The sequence below is a fragment of the Eleutherodactylus coqui genome, chromosome 5, assembly GCF_035609145.1.
Source record: "Eleutherodactylus coqui strain aEleCoq1 chromosome 5, aEleCoq1.hap1, whole genome shotgun sequence".
Taxonomy (NCBI): domain Eukaryota; kingdom Metazoa; phylum Chordata; class Amphibia; order Anura; family Eleutherodactylidae; genus Eleutherodactylus; species Eleutherodactylus coqui.
In genome coordinates this window covers 158,489,075-158,514,514 of record NC_089841.1, presented here as the reverse complement: position 1 = coordinate 158,514,514, position 25,440 = coordinate 158,489,075, and the positions used below count along the sequence as shown (strand labels likewise).

The 25,440-nt window shown below is 45.0% G+C and overlaps 1 protein-coding gene across 1 annotated transcript in view; it reads left to right on the top strand.

Moving 5' to 3' along the window:
• Positions 1 to 3,119: 3,119 nt before the first annotated feature.
• Positions 3,120 to 25,440, top strand: part of LOC136627949 (septin-2A) — an 86,975-nt gene continuing 64,654 nt past the window's right edge. The window contains exons 1-5 of the mRNA XM_066603496.1: positions 3,120 to 3,233; positions 20,074 to 20,125; positions 20,665 to 20,764; positions 21,858 to 21,944; positions 25,121 to 25,244. Coding sequence (XP_066459593.1) covers positions 20,099 to 20,125; positions 20,665 to 20,764; positions 21,858 to 21,944; positions 25,121 to 25,244 — 338 coding nt within the window. The 5' untranslated portion in view covers positions 3,120 to 3,233; positions 20,074 to 20,098. The remainder of the gene's footprint in view (positions 3,234 to 20,073; positions 20,126 to 20,664; positions 20,765 to 21,857; positions 21,945 to 25,120; positions 25,245 to 25,440) is intronic.

Genomic DNA, 25,440 nt, shown 5'->3' with positions numbered 1-25,440 from the left:
GTTTTTCCACAATAATGGTGTGTTCACCCTTACTGATTTACCATGGCTTTTGTTTCAGTTGTTAAAATTGAATTGGTGATATCCACTGTAAATCTGCACCAAAATCCACAATGTGTGAATGCACTCTAAAATATTTTTTTTGCGTTGCAGCATTCAAAGACCCATGGCTTTTTTATTTTTCCAAGGATGGAGTTGTGTCAGGCCTTGTTTTTTACATGACGAATTATAGTTTTTTTTATTGGTTCCATTTTGCAGTACATATGATTTTTTTCTGCTCATTTTTTGTCCTCCCATGTTTTTTGGCTGTTTTTAAAATGTTTGCAGTGTGAAATAAAAATGGTGTTTAATTTAATGTAAAAAAGAAAAAAGTGTGCAAAAAAGACATTTTTTTAATTACTGTTTTTAACTTGGATTTTTTTTTTACTTTTTAGGCTCCTGAAGGGGACATAAACCTGCAGTGTAATATGTGATTTACTTGCCAGTACTTTTATGGCAAATCTCGAAGCCACTGTTCAGCGGCTGCTTGCCATGGCAACCTATTACCTCTATGTGATTTAATGGTGGAGGGCTGATGATGTAGTCATAGTGACTCTCATAGTGGCCCCAGTGAAAATAGTGACTCTGATAGTGGCCCCAGTAAAAATAGTGACTCTCATAGTGGCCCCAGTAAAAATAGTGACTCTCATAGTGGCCCCAGTAAAAAATAGTGACCCTCATAGTGGCCCCAGTAATAATATTGACCCCCACAATGGGCCAATTAGTAATAGCCACCCCCACAGTGGCCAAATTAGTAATAGCGACCCCCACAGTGGCCCCAGTAGTAATAGCGACCCCCACAGTGGCCCCAGTAGTAATAGCGACCCCCACAGTGGCCCCAGTAGTAATAGTGACCCCCACAGTGGCCCCAGTAGTAATAGCGACCCCCAAAGTGGCCCCAGTAGTAATAGCAACCCCCACAGTGGCCCCAGTAGTAATAGCGACCCCCACAGTGGCCCCAGTAGTAATAGCGACCCCCACAGTAATATTAACCCCCTCAGTAGTAATAATCCCACAGTAATATTATCCCCCTCAGCAATAATATTATCCCAGTCAGTAATATTAACCCCACTCAGTAATATTAACCTCCATAGTAATATTAACCCCCTCAGTAACATTAAGCCCCTCCATAATAATATTAACCCCATAGCAATATTAACCCCCCACAGTAATATTAACCCCCCCTCAGAGATATTAACCCCCAATAGTATTTACCCCCACCCCAGTAATAATAGTTCCCCCCCAAACCCATATACTTACCTCCTCCTTGCTGTCAGCGCCACTCCCCCTCTGCTCGCGCTGAGCCCAGGTGCAAACTGACTGCGGAACTGATGAGCAGGGGACTCAGAAGAGGAGGATCCCGGCTGCACACTGACGTCAGAGTGTGCGCCAGGATCAGCGCTCAGGCGTGATTACCCTTGGGGAGCTACGGCACCTCAGCTGGTAATCGGTGTCGCCACGCCGCGGGCAACATAAAGTGAGGCAGCAAGCTGGATTCGGCCCATGGGCCTTATGTTTGACACATGTGCTGTACATTGATCACGGCATGTAAGTGGTTAACGGTGGGGGATCAGTGCCATTGCAGTGGGATACCGGCTGACAAGTCACAGCCATGCTGTAAATATATGGCATTTAGCACTATTCCCCTCCTGTCTGTAACATACATGTACATCATGGGGTGCAAAGGGGTTAAAGAGGTATTCTGGGTCTTATATTTGATGAATACACCACAAATAAGGCAAATAAACATCCTTTATATTTATACACGTTGCTTACTAATAAATTGAGCCTTGATTTCCTTACTTTTTTCCATCACCAAAGTACCCACCCTTAGCAGTGAGCAAAGAATGTATTTGCCTAAATAAATCCTTATTCATTACAAACTAGCTTTTTTTGTTCACTTCCAAGAAATCAATGATTTGGGTGGTGAATTGAATTCAATGAGCTGTTGTAAATGCTTAGGATAGGATTTGTCTGACGGTGGATTAATGTAAACCCAAGGTAATGGAAGGCCTGGACTAAAACAGGGGCAGAATCAATCCAGGTCAGATCGCAGGAAAAGTGGACGGGACTGAGCTGCGGGACCGGGCACAGCCGCTAGTAGTGTAAGGAACTGCGCCTGGTAAGAAGCACGTCCATTGATTGGATATTGGTGGCCTCTGCTGAGGACAGGCGCTCAGGATTAAAGTCCTGTAAAGCCCTATAACACAGCGGTGTCTTACCTCCTCGTTATACGGAACACCATCATTCTAATGAGATAAACTGAACAATAATCGTTCAGTTTAAACGCAGGCAAACGACAATCGTGAGGTTCTCGCAGCAGAATCCGACCATTGGAGCAGCGGCGCCCGCGTGTACCTTGTCACTTTCGTTTTCACCTGTACTGCTGATGGTCCACGCGGCTCACCATCTGACATACGCAGTACAGATTTTTTTTTAAACAACTGCTTTTTCCACGTCATCGCCTAGTTATAGAGTAATCGCCGACCTTTCCAGAATGTCAATTGCAGAAGGGCCGCGGATTGGACGGCTTCTGTTGACTTCAATGGAAGCCAGCTGCGCAGAATCTGCAGAAAAATGGAGCATGCTGCGATTTTTTTCTTCCACTGGTGTGCAGGAAGAATGGATTTCCCATAGCATGCTATGTGCGGTATCTGCTGCGGATCCGCGGTGCAAACACCCGCTGTGGATTCTGCAGCAAATATCCGCCCGTGGGCAGGAGCGTACTATGTAGCAGAATTGCTGCGTGCGCCGCGGATACAGCTGGTGACGGCAGTGTGCACAGAGCTATGGCTGCACACATCCATGGGCAACTCTTAATTTACATGGCCACTAAATATCTCCTGCAAGTAGCAACTATAGTGTAGAACAGCCCGACACATTGTAACACTCCCTCAGCTGTGGCTGGCCCCTCCATCCCCAGCAGTGCTACACGTCACAGGACACGTTCCCACAGTGCGGGGAGCCGAGGAGACTTTCCCACTGTCCTCCCAGCTGATAGCGACGCTCTGGAACGCACTGCCGCAACTCTACTATTGCTCTGCAGTCTGACGTACCATCGAGTTGACTAGTGCCGCGGTGCATTGTGGGACAGTGGAGGTCTGCGGTTGGGAGGGGCCCGGATTCCAAAGTAGAGCGGCACCGCGATAGCAGCGGCCGGTGTGTACAAGTGGCATCTGCGAGGGGCTGACAGGCAGGTGAGGCGGCGGCGGAGGCGGCCATTGTTACCGGCGGCTTCTTCTCTGCATGCATGCTGCAGTCCTCATGTTGTCAGGATATCCTCTAGTGTCTGAGCGCTGACAACCATTACATCACCTGGGTCATCCTGACTACCCGACCTGCTGGAGGTGGCAGCACATGTGTGTCCGCCATAGCATTGTATGACCACACGCGTGTAGTATGTTCTCATACATGTGCTGCTAGAAATAAGCAGTGATGGGACTGAGAGGCAAGCAGCTCCTCCATGCCAGGAGGATGATGCGTCCGCGTGACCCCCGCATCGCCGCGCTCCTAAGACTGAATGCACACAAGCACAAGATTTGCACGACTATTCACTCCATTCTTCTGACCGGCGTCGCACACACAAGAGCGGCGTTTCCCCTAACAATGAAGCTGCCAGGTAAAAAAAAAATCACTGCATGTCCCATCTTCTTCACGCCCCTCGGAACGCATCATCTGTTGATGTCAATGGGACCGTAAAGACCTCGCGTGCCATGTGACTGTGACGCCATGTATCCCATTGACTTCAACGGGGTAACTTGTGATCCTTTATCGCGCATGCAGATCGGGATTTCACAGAAGCGAGGTGGTTTTGCTTGTAAAAGGCTCATGTCCGCTGGTAGAGCGCAAGATGACAGGCGCGATATTATTGGTTCTCGGCACAATATTGCGCGCTCCGTTGTGACCGTAGACTAATCCTCCGTCTTGTTGGCCAAGTGATTGCCCTGCTTGTGGCCGTTCCCGGTTTAGTCGCCCCATGCTGGTCCGATGTTCCTATACCGGTGTATATAGTTGTGTATCCGCTGCCAGAATAGCGCGCGGAGGATCCGGCAGAAGTCGGTTTTTTTCCCCCTGTGGATTTTGTCTCAGGAGTTGGGGCGGATCTCGCCCTCAATTGAATTCCAAAAGGAGTAAAATCTGCCTCAGATCTGTAGCACGATTCATGGCCGACTGTGCAGTAACTGGTGAGAATGTGCTGCTTTGGAAAATCCGCAGCAAACCAGCTGGGTGTGAATGAGCCCCACGGCCGTGATCACACGGGGGGGATTTTCCTCAATTTGGAAAATCCGCAGCTTTTTTATAGCATCAAAGTGGGTGAGATTTTAAAAACTTTTGTCCATAATCTGTGGAAAGAATCTGCACACAAAACCGGGTGGAAATAGACATACGGCGCGGAATAATAATCCGCAACATGTTAATTATCGCACAATGCAGAGTCCACTCCTGTATTAGGGCTGAGCTCAGGGTTTCCGTCTCTCCGCTCTGTGTATAAGACTCCGTTCTAAAGAATGCGGTTCATATATGTGTAACGTTTGTGCATCTCGCAACGCACCAATCTCACGCGCGTTTCACGGTCGTGTGGAAGGGGCCTTAGGCCCTATCTACATTGCTGATATTCTTGCACAAGTTGTGTGTTGTAAGAAGCACAAAACTAGAACCTGTTATTTGTAATGGATGTATTTACAGGAGCGAGTTTTCTCCCGCAGCTTCGTGAACACGGAAAAGTCACAGCGAGGCCTGTTTGTGCGAGTCTCGCAGAAGAAGAGTACATGTAGATGAGCCTGCGCAGCACACGGACGAGGGGTACATGAGTAACTACATTTGCCTATTGTAGGGATATTTTAGGTAAACCCAGAGCTTAGTGGGTTTTCTTCGAAGAAGGCCGCCTTCAGACAGCCGACTCGGATCCGGCAGCAAGAATTCTCGCCGCGGGACCCGACCCGAGCGCCTGCAGAGAGCAGCGCGTACTCACCGGCTCCCGCAGCTCCAGCCCTTTCATGTGAGCCGGCGCAGAGCCCCGCACAGAAATAGGACATGCTGTGGTTTGTTTGCCGCGTGAGATTTCGCGCGGCCGTCTGCATAGGATTGCGTTTGTTAACGCAATCCTATGCAGGCTTCCAGTGGTGGAATTTCCGCCCGTCTGCAGGCGGCCGAAGTCAGATTTCACCCAGATTCCTACAACCCCTGTGCAATCTGGCAAACCTTTGTGGGCTATGTGTGCACCAAGCAAGAAGGAAATATCAATCTGTGATGGAATCCTTCTAGAAAGGGCAATTACTAAGGGCAGCTGCACACCTACGAGTCAGATTTCGTAGGCAGGAGCCCGCAGCAGAATCCATCTCTGACCTCGGCCGGCGACTCCGTGTACCTTCTCTTTCTGCATTGAGGATGACCGTGGACGCTCACCGCCGTTTATGCACAGTGCAGATTATTTTTAAAAAGTATTTGTATGTCGCATGCATCGCTAGGCGATGACATGGGTACCTGTCGCCTATCTGCAATGTCAATTGCGGATAGGCTGCAGGTCAGAAGGCTTCTATTGAGTTCAGTGGGAGATTCCCATGCAGATTCTGCACAAAAATAGAACATGCTGAGCTATTAAATACACTGTAGATGTATTAAATAGAGACGACGCAGGAAAAACAAAGAACAGCTGCATGCAGAAAACAAGCGGGGCCACCGCGCTTGTCTTCTGTATCCTCCGCTCGGAGCGCTCAGCTGTATAACAGCCGGGCGCTCCAAGCAGGGAACAGCTGGATGCAGAAGACAAGCGGCCCTGCTAAATGGGCTAGCTAGAAATGAGCGATGAGCAAATAGTACACAAACAACAAGATGGCTTTTGAGCAATAATCGTTGTCTAAATGGACCTTAACATGCCAAGAGGTGTTGCAGAGGAACATCTTGTGAAATCAGTCTCTGCACCTCTCCCCCACTTGTTGATTTGCTGTGACCTCATGCTGCTTTGAAATGCTGATTGTCTTGTTTTTCTATCCGTTTTAGTCAGGTGGAGTATTAATACCGCCTGAGATATGACCGCTAGTACTGAACTTGTTTGCCTGCATTAGGTATTATGGGCTGAATGCAGTGTTTTGTGTGCAGGGTTTCTAATTCTTTTGAAATTTCTTTATTAAAGGGGTTCTCCTGGACTTTTTCTATTGATGACCTATCTTTCCTAAGGAAGGGTCATTAATAGCTGACTAGCAGGTTCTGTCACTCAGTATCATCACCGATCCCCAGGCCCCTGTTAATATGGATGCAACTGCAAGCAGTTAGTGCTGTCAACATTGCAGTGGCCCAGGTCAGTACTGCAGGCACAGCTCTCATTGAATTTAATTGGAAGCTATGCTTGCAGTACCAAACCGGGCCGCTGCAATATGGACAGCACTTTCCAGTGGTGTCCGTGCTGACTGCTGCCCAGTGATCAGTTGATCGTTAGGGATCTAGAACGTTAAGGCGCATTTAGACACAATGATTATCGCTCAAAAGCCATCTTTTGAGGGATAACCGTTGTGTCCAAGCGCATGGCCATCGTGTACTTTTCGTGCACTAATCATTCATCAGTGATTTCTAGCAAGCTAGAAATCACCGATGACTGTTGTCAGCGCCACTTGCTGATTTTCTCAGTGGGCAGCGCTGATGGTATTCTTTCAGCTGGCATCCTGCAGGCATTTCTTAGTGGGACACCAGCTGGAAGCTCCAAAAACAATGCAGCTGTTTGCATATACAAAACAGCTGCTTTGTTCTTGAAGCTATCCTGACAGTATCCCGCTCCGCCTGCATTAACTCTTAAGTAGCTAATTGGTTACATAGAGTTATGCAAAGATGATCGCTCAAAACGGTCACTTAAACTGTCGTTTAAGCGTGTTTTTTTAAGCGATCTTTCAGTGTAAATGGGCCCTTAGACTTCCACTGAACGACTGCTGATGACATGTTCCATAATGTCTACTGGTTATCAGGACTGTCTCTGTGTGATCATACTCATGTCTAAAGGCTGATTTAGACATATCGATTTTTGCTCGAAGCCATCTTTTGAGCGATAATCGTTGAGTGTAACTGCACTGACATCGTGCAGTTTTCGTTAAACCGTCGCTTGTCGTCGTCTTTCAGCCTGTCTGAAGGACAGCGATCAGCTTCATCAGGAGCGAGATACAGCTGATAATATTGTTTCAGTTGTATCCCATTCCTGATAACGGGCTGAGTATGAAGAACAGAGCAGTCCAGCTGTGTTCTTCATACCCCGCACGGAGCGCTCGGCTGTATAACAGCTGGGCACTCTGAGCAGAGAACAGCTGGATGTAGAAGACAAGCGGCCCCGCTTGTCTTCTGCATCTCCCGCTTGGAGCGCTCAGCTGTATAACGTCTGGGCGCTCCGAGCAGAGAACAGCTGGATGCAGAAGACAAGCGGCCCCACTTGTCTTTTGCATCCCAAGCTCGGAGCGCTCAGCTGTATAACATGCGACCCTACTTGTCTCCTGCACCCCCCGCTTGGAGAGCAAAGTGATCGCTCATCGTTTAAACGATCACCTTGCGCTGAATGCGCACAATGATTATCTCTCAAAAGTCGCTCAAAAGACATCTTTTGAGTGATAATCGTTCTGTCTAAACCAGGCTTTATAGAGGCAGTTCTGATATCTATTAAGGCATTGCTGAGCTTGCAATTCCCTACTGTAAATGAATGATGAAAGAGAGAGAGCGCACGCCGCTGGAATGTCAATCAGAACAGAATAGGAGGCATGTGGCGGGGTTAATGGAGGAGAGCTGGACCGCTGGCTGTGATCCGGACCACCCACCGGGCACGTCCAGACTCATTTGCATGTCTGATAACTTTGGCTCCATAAAGCCAGTTCCAAAATTCACATAAAGGTATGTTTACAATTACATCATACCACTCTGCTGCGTTATAATAACTGGTGAGAGGCGCTGGGAGACTCCCTGTAAGGGGGTTACCTCCGGCAGGCAATTAGTGCAGGTCTGGAGACACTGTTAGACTCCGGCTGACCTTGTATTACATGAGTGCCAATGATATTATATTTCCTCTGCATCGGCTGCTTCAAAAGAGATGCCTACCTGGCTGTGGCTGTACCCCGGGTAAATCAGCTGATTGCCAGCGGTGCTGATCATGTGCTGCTGAAATTTGCAAGAAGATGTCTCTGATGACACAACCCCTCTAAAGGGAACCTGTCACCTGTAAAGCACCTATGTGCTGTTAGGGCACGTGCTGTGTTTCTGGATCCCACGATGACGAGATTGGACCTATGTGTGACCACTGTTCCATTCCATCTCCGTGTCCCTGCGGGTGGGTGCAGCGGGCACACAATGACGAGAAGAGGTGGTCACAGGACCCCTGTTCTCAGGCTTTATGGAGATCTCAGAGATTGGACTTGTATCACCTATTCTGTGGATAATTGATAACAAACAATGTTGTACAACCTCTTTAATTAAAGTGTAGAAAAATGTTAGGTAATGGCCATTAGGTATCAAGGTATGTGCCAACATGATGTATGCTCTTTATATCTTACAAATTCATTCACAGAACTTAATCTGTATAAACTGGAGGAAAGCAGTAAAATAATGAGGGGGGGGGGGGTCATGAACAAAACCTTTAATATGATAAGGGCTAATGCCCACGGATGGATTTCTGCCGTGTTCCCCGTGGCGGAATAACGCAGCTATTTGGTTCTATTGAACTTCTTAGCTTTTCTACATGGCAGTGCGTTTTTCCGCAGTCACCAGCAGGGACGTTTTGTTTACCACCGCGGTAGTCCCGCGTCGTCTTCCACTCCGTCCGTGGTCATGAGCCCTAAAGGTATAAATAAGGTTCAGGAGGGAATTGTATTTATTTGGCAGATACACAGAGGGGCACAATCTGAGGTCAGTTGGGAGAAGATGGGAAGCAATGTCTGGAAGAGTAGAAGATGGTTGGAACAAACTTCCAGCAGACGTGGTTGGAAAATCCATAGATAAATAATATAGGAATGCCTGAGATCAACATGTATCTGCTTTAAGAGAAGTAAAGGCAGGGTAGTTGGGGCATGTGGTCTTTTTCTGCTGGTAATCTTCCATGTTTCTATCATGTATTGGCAAGTGAGAGGTTAACAGTTTGGCCATCTGAAGAGATTAAGTTGCCCCTCACCTTCTGGTTTCTTGGCAGGACTTTCTGTTCACTTTGCATTGTTATGGTAGGGTGGGGCTGGGGGTGCCAGCTACTCAGCACTTCCCTTTACACTTTTTGGAGTTTGGGGGGGGGGGGGGGGGGGATTTGTGATGTTTTGCTTTTCTCAGGGATAAGTGATGCCTAATCTGTATATAATATTTTGGAATCTCCAACAAGATTTTCATTAAAAAAACATGTTTGGGTACATTGGGCTCGTGAATACAATAGACTCCTAGCTACTATATGAGTCATCTGTACTGTGTCTTAGTGGTTGTTATCCAACCCGTATAATATACAGCTGCTGCACAGAATTGGCTAACAGGGCTTACAGGACCCCTTCTCTCAATAGGTGAGGGGTGGTATCCACTCCTGTCCTACATTTATTGCACACCAAGTGGATATGCCATATGTTTGTAAGATATGACTCCTTCATATATGACTCATGTTTTCTCTCAACTAAAAGCCTTGAAGAAGCAGTATAGGGGTCTGTTCACACCGGGCGGAAATACTGTGGAATTTCCACAGTGGAAAATTCCGCATCCAAAACCGAGTCAGAATCCACACCACTTCCGCATCACCTGACCAGCAGCGCTGCGCTCAATAGAGTCCGCCAGGTACCGGGTGAGAGGAGCGCTGGATCTGCTGAGATCGCCTGCGGATACGTACTAGTGTGTGGATTTTGGATACAGAAGTGCTACAGCATTTTCGCTAGTGTGAACGTACCCTAAAGATACTTGGTCTAATGAAGGAACGGCAACAACTGATAAATAGGGGCTGAGATAAATAGCATATATTTAGGGGACATTTCCAAACTTTTTTAAATACCTATGAAAGGAAATATGCAGCAAATAATGATTCCATATTCATAATATATTTATTATAAATATGGTATCATTTATAAATATCTCTGGTATTTTCTAAATCCGATGTTAGTGTCACGGTGCTGCGAGACTAGCTGCTTGTCGCGTTCCCTTTTTTATTTGTGTGTACAACTCTTTAGGGAGAGCACCAAGAAGGTGAGTGAGGACACAGGCTAACCCCATGCGGGCGATCGAGAAAATTGTGGCAAAACCACATCTTTATTCACTGCAATTTGTGAGCGTCAGCGATGCCTATTTTGGAGAATAATCTCCCATCGCTGGAGCCCGCCATAGAGTCGTGCGATTTTATTTATTTATTTTTTTGCAAAAGTTAATGGGACTTTGTAATGTTAAAATCACATTGCACGTTTGTAGCGATGCGATGCAATAAAAAGAAGCCCCCATAGGAATACATGCGAGATAAAAAAAAAAAATTGCACATCGCAGAAAGATAGAGTAAGACACAATTTTTTATCCTGAAAACATCAGAGATGGGAAGAAAACCCTTGTATATAATTGGTTTCATATTCTGCTTTTTCTTACTGACTATCGCAGCAGGCAAAAATCGCACGTTTTTTTTCGCTCGTGTGAAAATACCCTAATAAGGCCATCCGTGCTCCTCTGGGTGATATGCCCTTATTTGCATTTTGGGATGAAATAAGTTACACTACTAGAATGTTGCTGGTGTGTCACTGAGACATTTGCCTATCTCCACTACTTTACTTCCATGTATGGTATAATTTAATAATGTGACATATAGTACTTGTTTTACTGTTAGGATTCCCATTGATATTTTGGCTGTAGCGGTGACATAATTAGGAAGCTTACATTTGGATGAGTCTGTATGAAATGTTAATCATGCTGTGACTCAGCCTTGCTGCTGCCCGCTGTCCACATCCCGTACGTACATATCAGAGCGGTCGCGTCACTAATCTCCAAGCTAGGTGATGATGAGAATACCTCATTGTGTCTTCTTCATTGAGATCCAGCGCACGGATTCAATTACAGCACCAATATGAACCTCTCATATTGTTCTTTGATTGGCCTGTGAAAGTCATTTATTTCACCCTAGTATTCCCGTCTTTGTGGGAGCTGCAAAACTGAAAATATTTGTTTTTCTACCCATAGAAACTCATTGAAACTGAAGCCTTTCACTTTCAGGCTGGTGTCACAGGCGCATAACAGATGGGCTCACACAACCGTAAGCTTAAAACGCTGCGTCTGTCAGCTGTGGGGCTGGTGGTGAGCCGCATTATCGCTGCGTATGGCAGTGACTTCACCACGTATCTCACGCCGTCCTGCGCAGTCTTCCTGGTTTCATTTTTTGTTTAAATATCCCGCTCTGGCGCTTCTATACGACGCACAAACACAATGTAATTACATTTATTACGCACCCATAGAGAACAATAGGGCTCTATCACGCATAATACGCGATAAGATAAAAAACGCTGTGTTTATTTTTTGCATGCATATTACATGAAATGAATATTTGCAAATGTTAGAACGGATCAATGAAAAGCAATGAACTTTCCTTGACTCCATTCACCGTGTATCATACGTGGGTAATACCCTGTGAAATTACGCTAGTGTGAGCCCAGCCTTATCCATCGATTTGCACCTCATATTTGCACATTGGGCATCGCATGTTTGCTCGTGCATGTGGGAGATTTACTGGACTTTCTGCGCGCGCAAATTGTGTGCATTTGCACCCACAGAAAACGTGCAGTCATGCTCCCATTCATAGGCAATAGTGTAATTAGTTCAATATGTCCTCTATCCCTGCGCAAATACACAGAAAATAGAGCTTACTGTGTCCCCCCCCCCCCCCCGCAAACAAAATGCGCAGCAAAATAAGTTTGTGAAGGAACCTGTTCCCATCAATGGGTTCTGTTCGCTGCATATTAAACACACACATTTTTCAGACATAATACGCTGCATAAATACGTTCGTGTGAATTGGCCTCAATTTGTTGCTCAGTTTTTTATCTACCTTCTTCTTCCTCTTTTTTAAGTTTGAACAAAAGCACAGATTGTTGCATTTTTGTTTTCACTTTAAAAAAACAAAAACAGTTCTATTTTTTAAGTTTTTAGGCGAATTCCGTTTAAGTGTCAACTCAGCTTTAAGCCAGTTTCACACAAGCGCTAATCTTGCGGGAGTTTTGTGCGAATCATAAAACTTGTGGGAATATGAACTCCATGTGACGCAGGCGTCGGTGGGCGGGGAAGCGTTTTCACGCTATCTTCCGCTGTGTACAGTGGAAGATAGCATGACGGACGGCTTCCATGGAAGCCGTCCCCGTGTACGCCCACGGCAAATGGAACATGCCGCGGGTGATTACGTTTTTTTTTCATGGGCCGGAATTCCACGGTGGAATTCCGCACCGTAAGCATTGCGCTAATAGATTCAATAGAACCTAATAGCTGCGGGCAACGCCGCCCGTGAGAATTAGGCCTTAGAGCTCCTCTTTGGTTCATGCTCCCTGATTAGCAGACCTAAGTGTGAGAACTGTTTTTCTTCCGACTGCTGAATTCCGGACACTTGCTGCAGGTAAAACCCATTTCACATTTATTTTGGATTTCCAGGCGCAAAGTTTTTGAACTTTGTGCAGATTCCCTAATATTACAGGTAACATTATGGGCATACTATAAGGTATTTATGAGTACCTGTCTGTGCAATGAAGTTGTGTCAGCCTTTGTCAAGCGAGGCACTAACTTTTGGGTGAGCTGTAGGACTAGCATTATTTTAATTCATTTAACATTAAGGACTCTTGAAATTTTCCATCTTGTCGACGGCTCCTCACACTAGGGAAATTGTACTCCGGCTGTGATGAGAAAGTTTATTTCCAGTTTCCTGTAAGGAGTGCAGGAAATGAGACTAATTCCTTTCCATTTTTTCTCTCTGTCCTCGTGCTTTCCTGCATGTGGTTTGTACTGTACGTAAAATGTGATCATTGTTAGCAGCCGATCTCGTCACTACTAATTAGTACAGGTAGCTTCCAAGTACGGAGTGTATTGGACATTGAGTGTCCATGTACAAACCTGAGAGAGCGTGCTCAATGCCTCGTTGTTGGAAAATTATTGAGGGGCAACACCCATCATTAATGACTACTTAAAGTGTTCTTTTCCCACCATTTGATGAATGCAGGTATATATTCAATTAAGGGTCATTAAACCAAAAATTCAGAGATTGTAAAAAAAAAACAAAATACTCTTCGTCTACAGTATATGCAGATACCTAGAAAATAGTGATTTTGCAAACCCACCAAACAGAACATAGAAGTTGAGGAAAACTTTAATAAATCCCTCTTGACCAACGCTGCCCATCTTGCCATGCTGCAGTAGCCCAAAGACAACACAAATGCCTTCCAGCCTAAGGGCTCCCACACACTTGCACTTTTTTAACACAACTGTCAATGGGACTTTCTAATGTTAAAAATGCATCCCAAGTTTGTGCTTTGCGATTTTTGTGCGATGCGTTTTTGACATTAGAAAGTCCCATTGACAATCGTGTTAAAAAACGCAAGTGTGTGGGAGCCCTAAAGTGTAAATAGACCGTATATTTAGGCAGGTGGCATGTATGAAGGATCTCCTATAATTGTACCACCCTATCATCTAAAAAAAAAAATTGAACATTAATTGGGTGTTTTTGCTGTTGCAGAATGTTTTCTGACCCACGTCCGAGGCCTCTCTCTAGCAAAGTCAGAATCCTGCGGCACACTGATGAAGGGCAAAAACCCTGAAACAGCTGTCTGTGCATGGGCTCTGCCTTTGCTTTTCAATTCCTGGTCATTGTTACAAGGCTTGTATAAAGACTCTAACATTGCTTTAGGTATTGCTGCCTTCCAATAGGTGGCGCTGTGGAGGTATTGTTCCATCTCCCTTATTTGCGTATTAGAATGTTTTCTACAACATTGTATCCAGTGTGTATCAGCCACACTATATAGCGGCTTTCTGTCTGCTTGCAGAGCACATTCCTGTGTGGTCTTATAGCTCATTTCAGCTGGGAACCTATGATTAAGTGGCCTCATGTAGAGCACTATTTTGCTTCGTGGATTTTTCACTATTGTGCTATTTCCTTTCACCTCACATATGCTTGCAGAATTATTTTCTTTGCTGATCTCCCGCTGGACAGGAATGCATTTTGATATTGTATATTCAAAGCATTGATTGTAGACTAATTATGTGCTTAAAGAGTAATTTAATCCACCTGCGTTTGCCACACGTTGTTTCACTCAACACGCGATCGTAAAGATGCTTGTGAGCGTTCACTTTCAGTTTGCAGAGCGTCTCACATTCTAGTCCGCCTTCACACATGCAGCGACTCGCCATGCAGCGATTACAGTACAAACGGTGTGGAGGGGATTGAAAAAATGTCCTTCATACGGTGCGGATACTTTTGTCAAACGTTGCGAATTCTGAATCTGCATCGTGTCTATTTACGCTGCGGAATTCAACCATTGAAATACAAGGCTTGCATTACACAGCTGATCCACAAGTAAAAGCGCAGCCAAATCCTCACCATTTAGGTACAGAATCGTTGTGCGTATTGCGGTGCGATTCTTCCTTAGGCCTTAGTCACACGGCGTTTTTTTACGCGATTTGTGGATCGCATGACTGATGCGCATCCGCAAATCGCGTGACCGGTGCGCGCAAGTCGCCCGCAAATCGCCCAAAAATCTGCTCCTAGCCGCATTTCATTAGAAACGGGCCGGAGCTGTCCAGCGCATTGCATTCAATGGAGACGGCAATAGAGCCGGCTCCATTTAAAGCAATGCGCTGCGGGCGAGCCCGGGATGAATTGTCGGGAAGGGCTTAAATATATAAGCCCTTCCCTGCAATTCATCCTAAAATGTGTAAAAATAAAAAATATATATATACTCACCTTCTCCTGGCAGCCGGAGCTCCGCGCGGCCGTCCTGCAGTGGGTGTGAAGGGGGTGTGAGTCAGACCTGCCCCCTGATTGGCTCAGCGCTGAGCCAATCAGAGGCATGTCTCACTCACACCCATTCATGAATTCATGAATGGATGTGAGTCAGACCTGCCCCTGATTGGCTCAGCGCTGAGAGGCAGCAGTCACTCACCCATTCATGAATTCATGAATGGGTGTGTGAGTGAAACCTGCCTCTGATTGGTCAGGGCTGTGACCAATCAGAGGCAGATCATTCAGCAGGCAGGGATTTTAAAGCCCCGCCGGCTGAATAGTGCCGAGAAGCAGTTCAGGAGAACTGACAGCGGCCGCGGCTGGACTCCGGCTGCAGCGGAAAGGTGAGTATACAATTTTTTTTTATTTTAACACATTTCTGGATGAATTGCAGGGAAGGGCTTATATATTTAAGCCCTTCCCGACAATTCACCCCGCACACGCCGGCAGCCCATTGCTTTCAATGGAGCGGCTGTATTGCCGGCTCCATTGAATTCAATGGGCAAACCGTTCTTCTCTGTCACAGCTGTTACAGCTGTGGCAGAGAAGAATGATTTGTCTTCTATATGTTCTCAATGGGGTCGGCGCTGCTGCCGCCGGCCCCATTGAGCGCATATAGAGAAAAGAACAGGAATTGCAGATCGCAGATAGGTGCGATCTGCGATTTCTGTTCTATAATTTATCGGACGAGCGCATAAAAAGCGCTCATGTGTCCGATACCATTGCAAAGCAATGGTTTTATAAAATCGCCGGACGCATGCGCATGCGCAAATCGCGGCTAAAAACGCCCGTCTGACTAAGGCCTTAGAGTTGCGCTACGTGTTCTAGAGATGCTCAGAGGTACTAGAACCAAAGAAGATACATTGCAAGCCTATTTTCTGGCCGTTAACCTGCGTCCGATAGCGGTTTTTAACGTACCCATCATTGTGAATGGTGATAAAATGTGTTTAAAACACACAACAATGTGGGCAAAATAGAGCAGACAATGCTCAAAAATCACAGCAAGGCCTCATTGAAATCAATGGGGGAGTTCCACTGGGATTACCGCGACGTTTAAAACGCCATAGTAATCGCAGTAAAAAGAGCATGTGTGAGAGTGGCCGGAGGTTACTTTCACATGTAGCAGAAAATTCCAAAACAGACAGATCCACATACAAATCTGCATGCGGCTTTTGATGTGGATTTACCACAGTATTGCTGCTTAGTTCATCCTTAAAGGGGTTGTCCCGCGAAAGCAAGTGGGTCTATACACTTCTGTATGGCCATATTAATGCACTTTGTAATGTACATCGTGCATTAATTATGAGCCATACAGAAGTTATTCACTTACCTGTTCCGTTGCTAGCGTCCTCGTCTCCATGGTGCCGTCTAATTTTCAGCGGCTAATCGCCGGATTAGACGCGCTTGCGCAGTCCGGTCGTCTTCTTTTCTGAATGGGGCCGCTCGTGCCGGAGAGCAGCTTCTTGTAGCTCCGCCCCGTCTCGTGCCGATTCCAGCCAATCAGGAGGCTGGAATCGGCAATGGACCGCACAGAAGACCTGCGGTCCACCGAGGGTGAAGATCCCGGCGGCCATCTTCACCAGGTAAGTAAGAAGTCACCGGAGCGCGGGGATTCAGGTAAGCACTATCCGGTTTTCTTTTTTAACCCCTGCATCGGGTTTGTCTCGCGCCAAACGGGGGGGCTATTGAAAAAAAAAAAAAAAACATTTCGGCGCGGGACAACCCCTTTAATAAATCCACAGCAGAATCTACATATAAGGCCCAATGACCACAGATGGATTATCGCTGTTGAATTCGTGGCCAGACACCCGCCACAAATTCCGCAGCAATTTTCGTCCGTAGACATGCTATGTTAAATTATTCTCCCCTGCCCATGAGCAGAAATCAACCGCGATTTTTCCGCTCGCAGGGGAAAATCGTAGCATGTTCTATTTTGTGTGGAAGACCACACACACAGCTTCCATTGCAGTCACTACTGAATGGCCGCTATTTAAACTGAACGATGAGCGATCAGCTGATCGTTTATACAGCATAAACGATGGACGTTGAGCTCCTTGCTCATCGTTCAGTGTAAATAGCAGCCGTTCAGTAGTGAACAGCCGCTGTGTTATGTCAATGGAGAGGGGCGGGGAAGCAAGAGGAGAGCACCTCCAAGTTGGATTTCAGAAAGGCAGATTTTAATGAACTCAGAAAGGGGTAGAAAGAATCCAGTGGCTGGATGTTCTTAAGGACAGAAATGTCCAAGAAGGATGGAATATTGCGAAATGAGATTCTCAAAGCACAATAGTTAACAATCCCTAGAAGAAGGAAGAATGGGAAGCATTTAAAGAGACCAGGATGGATGAATGCAGAACTTGCAGACATGTGGAACATATTTTTCTTCCCTTTTATCAAATGGAAAGAGGGTGAATATCTAAAGAAGAATAAAAAGTGATCTGCAGAAACTGTAGGGAAAGTGTCAGAAAAGCTAAAGCTAATAATGAATTGAGGCTTGCAACAGAGCCTAAAAGCAATAAAAAAGGATTTGGGGGGTATGTCAAAAGCAAAAGAAAAGTCAAAGATGCTATTAGATGCTTACAAGATGAAAATGGTGAATTGTATGTTGAGAAGGCCGAACGTTTAAATTCTTATTTTGTATCTGTTTTCGCTCAACATTGTGACGCAGCAGCCAAAAAGGCAAACACAATTCTGGGATATTAAGAGAAGCATAGAGTCTAGATCACGCGGGGTAATTATCCCCCTCTACTCTTCCTTAGTCAGACCTTATCTGGAATACTGTGTCCAGTTCTGGGCACCCCACTTAGACAAACATAGACAAACTGGAGCAAGTTCAGAGAACAGTTACCAAGATGGTGAGCGGTCTGCAAATCATGTCCTATGAGGAACAGTTACAGGATCTGGGAATGTTTAGCTTACAAAAAAGAAGGCAGAGAGGAAACTAAAGGTCCATTTACACGGGACGACTGTGTGTCCACGTTCCCATGCTGTCACACGGGAGCTAGTAGTGATGCTCTCCCCAGGGGTGCTGCAAGCTGCTATGTAATTCTCTGCGCTGTCAACTCACTGCTTGGCTGTGAATTCCCCCGCCGTCAGCAAGTAAGCGCTGTGATTGGATTGAGCGCCAGCCAATCACAGCTGGCGCTCGATCATTCACAACCAATACAGTGAATGACATCACTGAATGGCTGTGATTGGTTGATCAAGCGCCATTTGGGGAGATCATTGTTCCGAGGACACAGACGCCGGCTGGGAGTATTGCATTTTGTTTTGTTTTTTTTACCTAGTCTAGCTAGGCTTTACTCGAAGCACCTAGCTTTCCAAGTTTTTTGTGGTAAAATTAGGTGCCTCGGCTTATACCAGAGTATATACGGTATATTTGCATTGTAATGAAAAATGTTTAATAAAACATATACAATTTGCAAAATAAAAAGCATTGCTCAAAAAAATTAAGTTCATATATGTAATATTTCATTGTGAACATGTCCTTCCTTGGAAGTATGAGATGTAACTTACTGTTGTTCCATTAGTGGGTGGAAGGTCCTTTATCTCTGCCATACTGCTGACACAGCAGATCCTGAGGACCCCCGCAGGAACATGATGCTGTTATAATCCAGCGCTGAACTTCTTGTTTGTAGCTTCAGATTTCTTGGGGGGGATTTGGAACATATTCTATTAGAATGTATTATGAATAGAACGTATTGCAGTATACTTTTATATACATTCACTTCTAGAGAGTGTTCCTAGAACAGGGCAGGCACACCCGACCATAATTTCACTGCGCATATGAATGGAGTCAGTGAAAGTACGCTGATTGTCATTGATCCATTCACACTTGCATATATTCCTTTTGTATAATACGTGCGTAAAAAAGAACGCAGCGTGTTCTGTTTTACCGTGTATTTCACGAGATAGAGCCTTATTGTTCCCTATGGGCTCAAGATACACTAATACCGATTTACTGTATCTCTGCTCTAAACCTGTCTCCTACTTACCCAATCCAATCTAGACTGTAAAGTCTTGGAAGGTGCTAAACGTACTTTATGTGAGGCGTACGATGTGCAATGCGACTTGTGCGTAGCTTACCGACTGTCCCCCCGGCACTGTGGCCTCCCAGCTGTCCTCCTCTTACTGTATGTGGCAGCAGCCAGTAACGAAGTGTGCACTGTCCTTGTAGGCTCCCTGCTCTCCTGCTGCAGTGTCCGGGTGATGGATGTCAGGGAGTGCAGTGCGCCACTGCCGGCTCCACGCTGCGCTTCTGCTCAGTGTGGATGGCGTCTTGTCACATCCTGAATCCTCAGAGCTGTGTCCCTCAGCTGCTGACTGGAGTGTTGAAGACGTCTGTGGCCAGGGGAGTGCCTTCTGCGGCACTCCCGGCAAAGGCACTTGATGCTAGTGTGGCCTCACTAATGCCGACCCCGCTCTGCTCTTCAACACAGAGCGGGGAGCTGTGTTGTGGGCCGCCGGCGGGGAAGGGCCTTTCAGCTGTCCCAATGCGCACCTGCAGTGGGGTCCCTGGAATTAACCCGGTCCACGGCGCCTTTGATGACAAACCACTTACAGTATGTGCTTAACGTAACTGGCCTGCCAGGACCTGCAGACAAGCCAGCTATGCAGCTAATCAGATACAGGGGGTGTCACCCCCTGTCAATCTTGACTCCACCAGGACTTCCTGGTGGAGTCAAGATACACTAATACCCAGTAAATCTAGTAGTAGTCCGTCTGTTCTAGTAACATAGGGGGCAGGACAAGAGGTAGTAGTATGGAATAAACAGCTACTTACTACGGAATCCAAGGCTTGAAAAGACACAGAGCATGAGGTCAGATTGAAGACATCCAGGCAATGAAATGGATTAACAAGCATTCTTAAGAAGCCCTTGAGATTATACACTAAATGAGGTTCTTTAATGTTCCTTGCATATTTGGCAGTCTGCATATACACATCCATATATATGCTTGCAGAGTACATACCCTTGTGATGATGATAATGTGGCTTGAAGAAAAATAGTTTGTCGCTTTGGTGCTGTTTATTTCCACCCCTCATATGTATTGAAGTGCCTTTCTGATCATGCTCTAAAAACTTAACATTGTGTTGTTTGTTTTTAGGTCCTCTACTTCAGAGTAAAGCAGCATGTCTCAAACTGGAGAGAAGGTCAAGGTATGTGCTGTACTATTAGTAGGCCCAGCAGATTAGTTATTCTCATTAGCACGGCTTCTTCCAGGCTCATTGGTGGTCAGTTATACAGCCTCTAACGCCATTTTTTCCCCCGTAAAACAAAGTTGTAAATTCTTTTACAAGTGGGGATTTGCACAAAAGTTGTTTTTTTTTTTTTTGTGCCAGCCTCACCACTGGGGGGGGGGGGGGGGGCTTGTCAGGAGGGGCGTGGCTACCTAGACCACCAGATTTATGTATAATGTATCGGTACTTGGCGTAAATCATGGCAGAAATGTACGTAGGGTTGGACCTGGGGAACTTTTCTGAGTAGGTGCTGAGATACACCTAATGCATGAAGAGGTATGGGATTCTTCATGTATTAAGTGCATTGTGCGAGGGGGGAAATTATGCTACTACCCGTGTTGGAAATGCCGGCTTTGTGAATTTCCCCCATTGCTTTTGTTTTCACTTGTTACTGTCTTAAGTGCACAAATAGAAACATTACATGTAACAATGCAATTACTTTTTTACACTTTTCCTAGTTTTCAGACTCTGCTGGTTATGTGGGATTTGCTAACTTGCCTAACCAAGTCCATAGGAAGTCTGTAAAGAAAGGTTTTGAGTTCACCCTTATGGTGGTTGGTAAGTTGTGTGACCTTTTCTTCAGTTCACTTTTTTTCTTGATATATTTTATAAATTGTGTGCTTGTTCGGTGCTCACAGTTTTTATGAACTCTATCCTTGCTGTGTTTCTGCATAACCATGAAAAAAATACCCTATGTAATAACGCAGTGCTTCTGGGAATGTGGGGTCAATTATACACAGCTGTGGGGTGAGCAGAGGTGGAAGGGAGCAGTGACCTTGGTCTATTACATCTTCAGAAATGAGATGGGGTGGATTTTTGACTCCGGGAGACTAAAAGGAGCACTTTAAGCAGTTAGGAGACCCAAAATGATCTCCTCCCTAATGAAGAACTACTAAAATCAGTCAAAAGGAGTGGGCACAGCAATAAGCCTTAGGCCGCATACACACCAACGGGTTGGATTCCAAATGCGGGAATTCCCGCAATGGAATCCAACCCTGTGCCTGGCTATTGTCTGTGTGTACCTGTCTTTTTCTGTGTTCATTTGTACTACTGATGGTCGCGGCGAGTCGCTGTTTGACATGCACAGTGCAGATTTTTTTTTTAAAGTTTTTTTTTTTTTTACTGCACTGTCGCTACGCGATGACACAGAATCAGCGACTTTTCCGCGGGTCAGACAGCTCCCATTGACTTCAGTGGAAGCCGTCCGTGCGGACATCACACGAAAATAGAGCATGCTGCAATTTTTTTTTTCTGCGTTTTTTTTTTTTTTGTGCAGGATGAATCGATTTCCCATAGCATGCTATGAACGGTATTTGCTGCGGAACCGTGGTGCAGACGCTGACCGCTGATTCCGCAGAGCAAATGCATGCATATGTAGGCAGCCTTGCAGTACATATATCTTTAAGCTGAAAGATGATTGATATTTTCTTTGTTGGAGATGCAGTGGAATTTCTTGTCCATGTCCTCATTCCTTGTCTCTGTCACATGCCTCTGTGATACTTTTATTTCTTAAGGAAAGTCGGTCACAGATAGGATGAGCTTTTGCTGGGAAACCCCTGTGAAAACGTTTTTCACAATATTGACACTATACTATATGCACTATATATGACATTGCATGTTGCTCATAAAGAAAACAAATCTTTATTTGCAGGAGAGTCCGGATTGGGGAAATCTACTTTGATCAACAGTTTGTTCCTCACTGACCTGTATCCTGAACGGTATATACCTGGAGCTGCAGGTACTCATTGACACTATATGCATTCGCAGTTGTCTACACCTATAAAGTATGGACTGTATTGATATTCTCTGTAGGGCGCTGGGAAACATGATGGTGTCATATAAGCAACAGGAAATCAATAATGATTGCAGGCTGACTATTTTAGCAGTGTGAAACTAGAGCATATTTTTAGTATTTCTTTAGTATAAGAATATTCTTAATTTTCTCTGTCAAAGTATAGGAAACCTTGAATTTGTTGATATTTAGTATATTATTTTGATAAAGCATGCATATGATAGAATTTCATCTAAAATTTGCCAAAAATAGACTGAATAGTTTCCCCTTCCAAATTATTCTGGACCCTGTAGGCAAGAATGAATGAGACCTTAGAAGCGTTTAACCATTACAGTAAGTGGGCATGTGCCTAAGGCCCACACCCAGAAAAATAGAGGGTCCTGGAAGGTGTGAAAAAAATATGACAAAGATCTCACTAAAGACTAATGCTGTTTTACTAAATATTAACAAAAAGCATTAGGTCTTTGGAAATTGAGGTTGTTACAAAACACTTTTTCAGACGCATGTTTCGGGTTCCTTTATGCAAGTATTGCACATTCACGAACCTCTGAGCTGTGCTGTGTGTGGATATGTCTGTGAGAACAGAAAACAAGGGAAGGAAAGTTGTATTGGATAACCACAATAAATCAGTTGAGTTAGCAAAGGGTTAAAGTGTACCTACACTTTCAGATGATTTTTTCAGATGTAACTGGTGTGTGTGTGCATGGGGTATTGCAATATATCTGATAATTTTCAGTTCTCTCTGAGCTGGTTGGAGGAGCCTGCTATTGTGCTGGCTTTTATATACTACACAAGGAGAAAAAACAAGACTGCTTTTCTCTAGTACAATGCGTACAGACATAACATCTGCATGGAGGACAATTATGAATTTCTGATTCTGACCTGCTTGGGGTGAATAATATTTTGTAGTTTCATTTCAAAAAAGTTAATACTGTATGTAACCTGATATTTGCTTATGAGTAGCTATTGTGTACATTCAGTTCAGAGGGGCCAAAGGTCACTTTTGTGACCAGGGCTTGGCACACTGTTATCCCAGCCCTGGTTAGAAGAGTATATGTAGTATATTTTTGGTTAGGTAGCAAAAAAATCCTTATGAAATGAACAAGTATGATTAACAGTAAGCCTTTCATATAGGCTTGCAGGTTATATACACTCCTTGGACACCACATATAGAGAAAAACAGTTGACCCTCTTTGTATTCTATGGTTTTAGGGATCATGACATAAAAAAAATCTGGTCCATAGAAGGTCTTAAAATTACTTAAAGGGGTTGTCCCGCGCCGAAACGGGTTTTTTTTTTTAACCCCCCCCCCCCCCCCCCCCGTTCGGCGCGAGACAACCCCGATGCAGGGGTTAAAAAAACAAACCGGATAGTGCTTACCTGAATCCTGGCGGTCCGGCGTCTTCATACTCACCTGCTGAAGATGGCCGCCGGGGTCTGCTCCCTCTGTGGACCGCAGCTCTTCTGTGCGGTCCATTGCCGATTCCAGCCTCCTGATTGGCTGGAATCGGCACGTGACGGGGCGGAGCTACACGGAGTCGGCATTCTGCACGAGCGGCCCCATTGAAGACAGCAGAAGACCCGGACTGCGCAAGCGCGGCTAATTTGGCCATCGGAGGCCGAAAATTAGTCGGCACCATGGAGACGAGGACGCCAGCAACGGAGCAGGTAAGTATAAAACTTTTGATAACTTCTGTATGGCTCATAATTAATGCACAATGTACATTACAAAGTGCATTAATATGGCCATACAGAAGTGTATAGACCCACTTGCTGCCGCGGGACAACCCCTTTAACTGCAATCTCAGATGAAGAACAACACACGACAAATTACACTTAGTATTTAACAAAAACTAGGCCAAACTACAGAAGCAGTGTGTGGAAGATTAAAATTAAATACACACCCTTAGTACTTCCATCGGGAGCTGCGGAAATGGCCTAGCTTTTTGTGCTATGCTGTTGGTAGCATTCCCATTGATTTGATTGGGAGTTATGTAAACTGCATCGTTTAGCCAAGCTTGGCTGTTTCTCCCATCCTGGCCACATTGTAATCAGCGGTATTCGCATCTCAGCCATGTTTGTCTGGGATGGGAACAGCCTTTTAATGAAAAGCAATAAGGGCAAACATTTAATTCTTGAAACTACAACCCCAATTCTAAAAAAGTTGGAACGCTGTGTAAAATGTAAAGAAGAAAAGAATGCAATGCATATTATATCAGAAGGGGAAAGTTCGACATTTTTCCATTTCAGTTAAAAAAAAAAATTTAACTTTTAGAAATTGATGGCAGCAACACCTCTCACAGAAATATGTCTACCATTGTGTAGCATCCCCTCTTCTTTTTACGTCTGGGAAATGAGGAGACCAATTGCTGGAGTTTTAGGATGGGAATGTTGTAGAATTCTAGCAGCTGAACAGTCCTAGGTCGTCTTTGCTGGACTTTTTGTTTCATAATGCGCCAAGTATGTTCTATTGTTGAAAGGTTTGGACTGCAAGCAGGCGAGTTCAACACCCGGACACTTCTTCTGCAAAGCCATGCTATTGTGATGGATGCAGTATGTGGTTTAGCATTGTCTTACTGATATATACAAGGCCCTCCCTGGAAGAGACTGGATGGGAACATATGTTGTTAGAAAATGACTATATACTACTCCGCATTGATAATGCCTTTCAAAATGTGTGAGATGTCCATGCCATAGGCACTAGTGCAGCCCCATATTACCAGGCTTTTAAAGTGCGTGCTCATAACAAGCTGGATGTGTACCCCTTGAGTCCGCACAACATTGTTTCAAAAAAGAATTTCAAATCTTGATTCATTTGACCAAAGAAAAGTTTTCTCAATCCATGTTAAATTAACTTTGGCCCAGTGAAGACGCTGGCATTTCTGGAGTGAGTGAGTGAGTGTGTATGTATAAAATTTATTTATTTTTTTTGCATGACACAGCTTTAACTTGCATTTGTGGATTGCACGGCGACCTGTGTTCACAGACAATGCTAGACCCTTTAATTGAACTTGTCCAGTTACTCTTTCTATTATATTTCGTGGCTATTTCTATTTGAATAAACAATTGTCGTTAGCTGCACTTGTATCACAATAACGTTTAACCTCTTATTTATTTTCTAGAGAAAATTGAACGAACAGTTCAGATTGAAGCATCAACCGTGGAGATTGAGGAGCGTGGGGTGAAACTTCGCTTAACTGTTGTAGATACTCCAGGCTATGGGGACGCTATTAACAGCCAAGATTGGTAGGTTGAATTGGACATAGCTGTAAAAAAAAAAGTGATTTGTAGCTGTTTATATGTTGTGCGTAAAGGAATTGCCCACCATTGCCAAATTGGATTTTGAGCTGTGGCGCACATCTGCAAGGTAGGGAGCTTAGTGCTAAAGAGGTGAAAGGAGAGAAACGTAAAATATGGATTCCACCTATTGATCGATCATTGA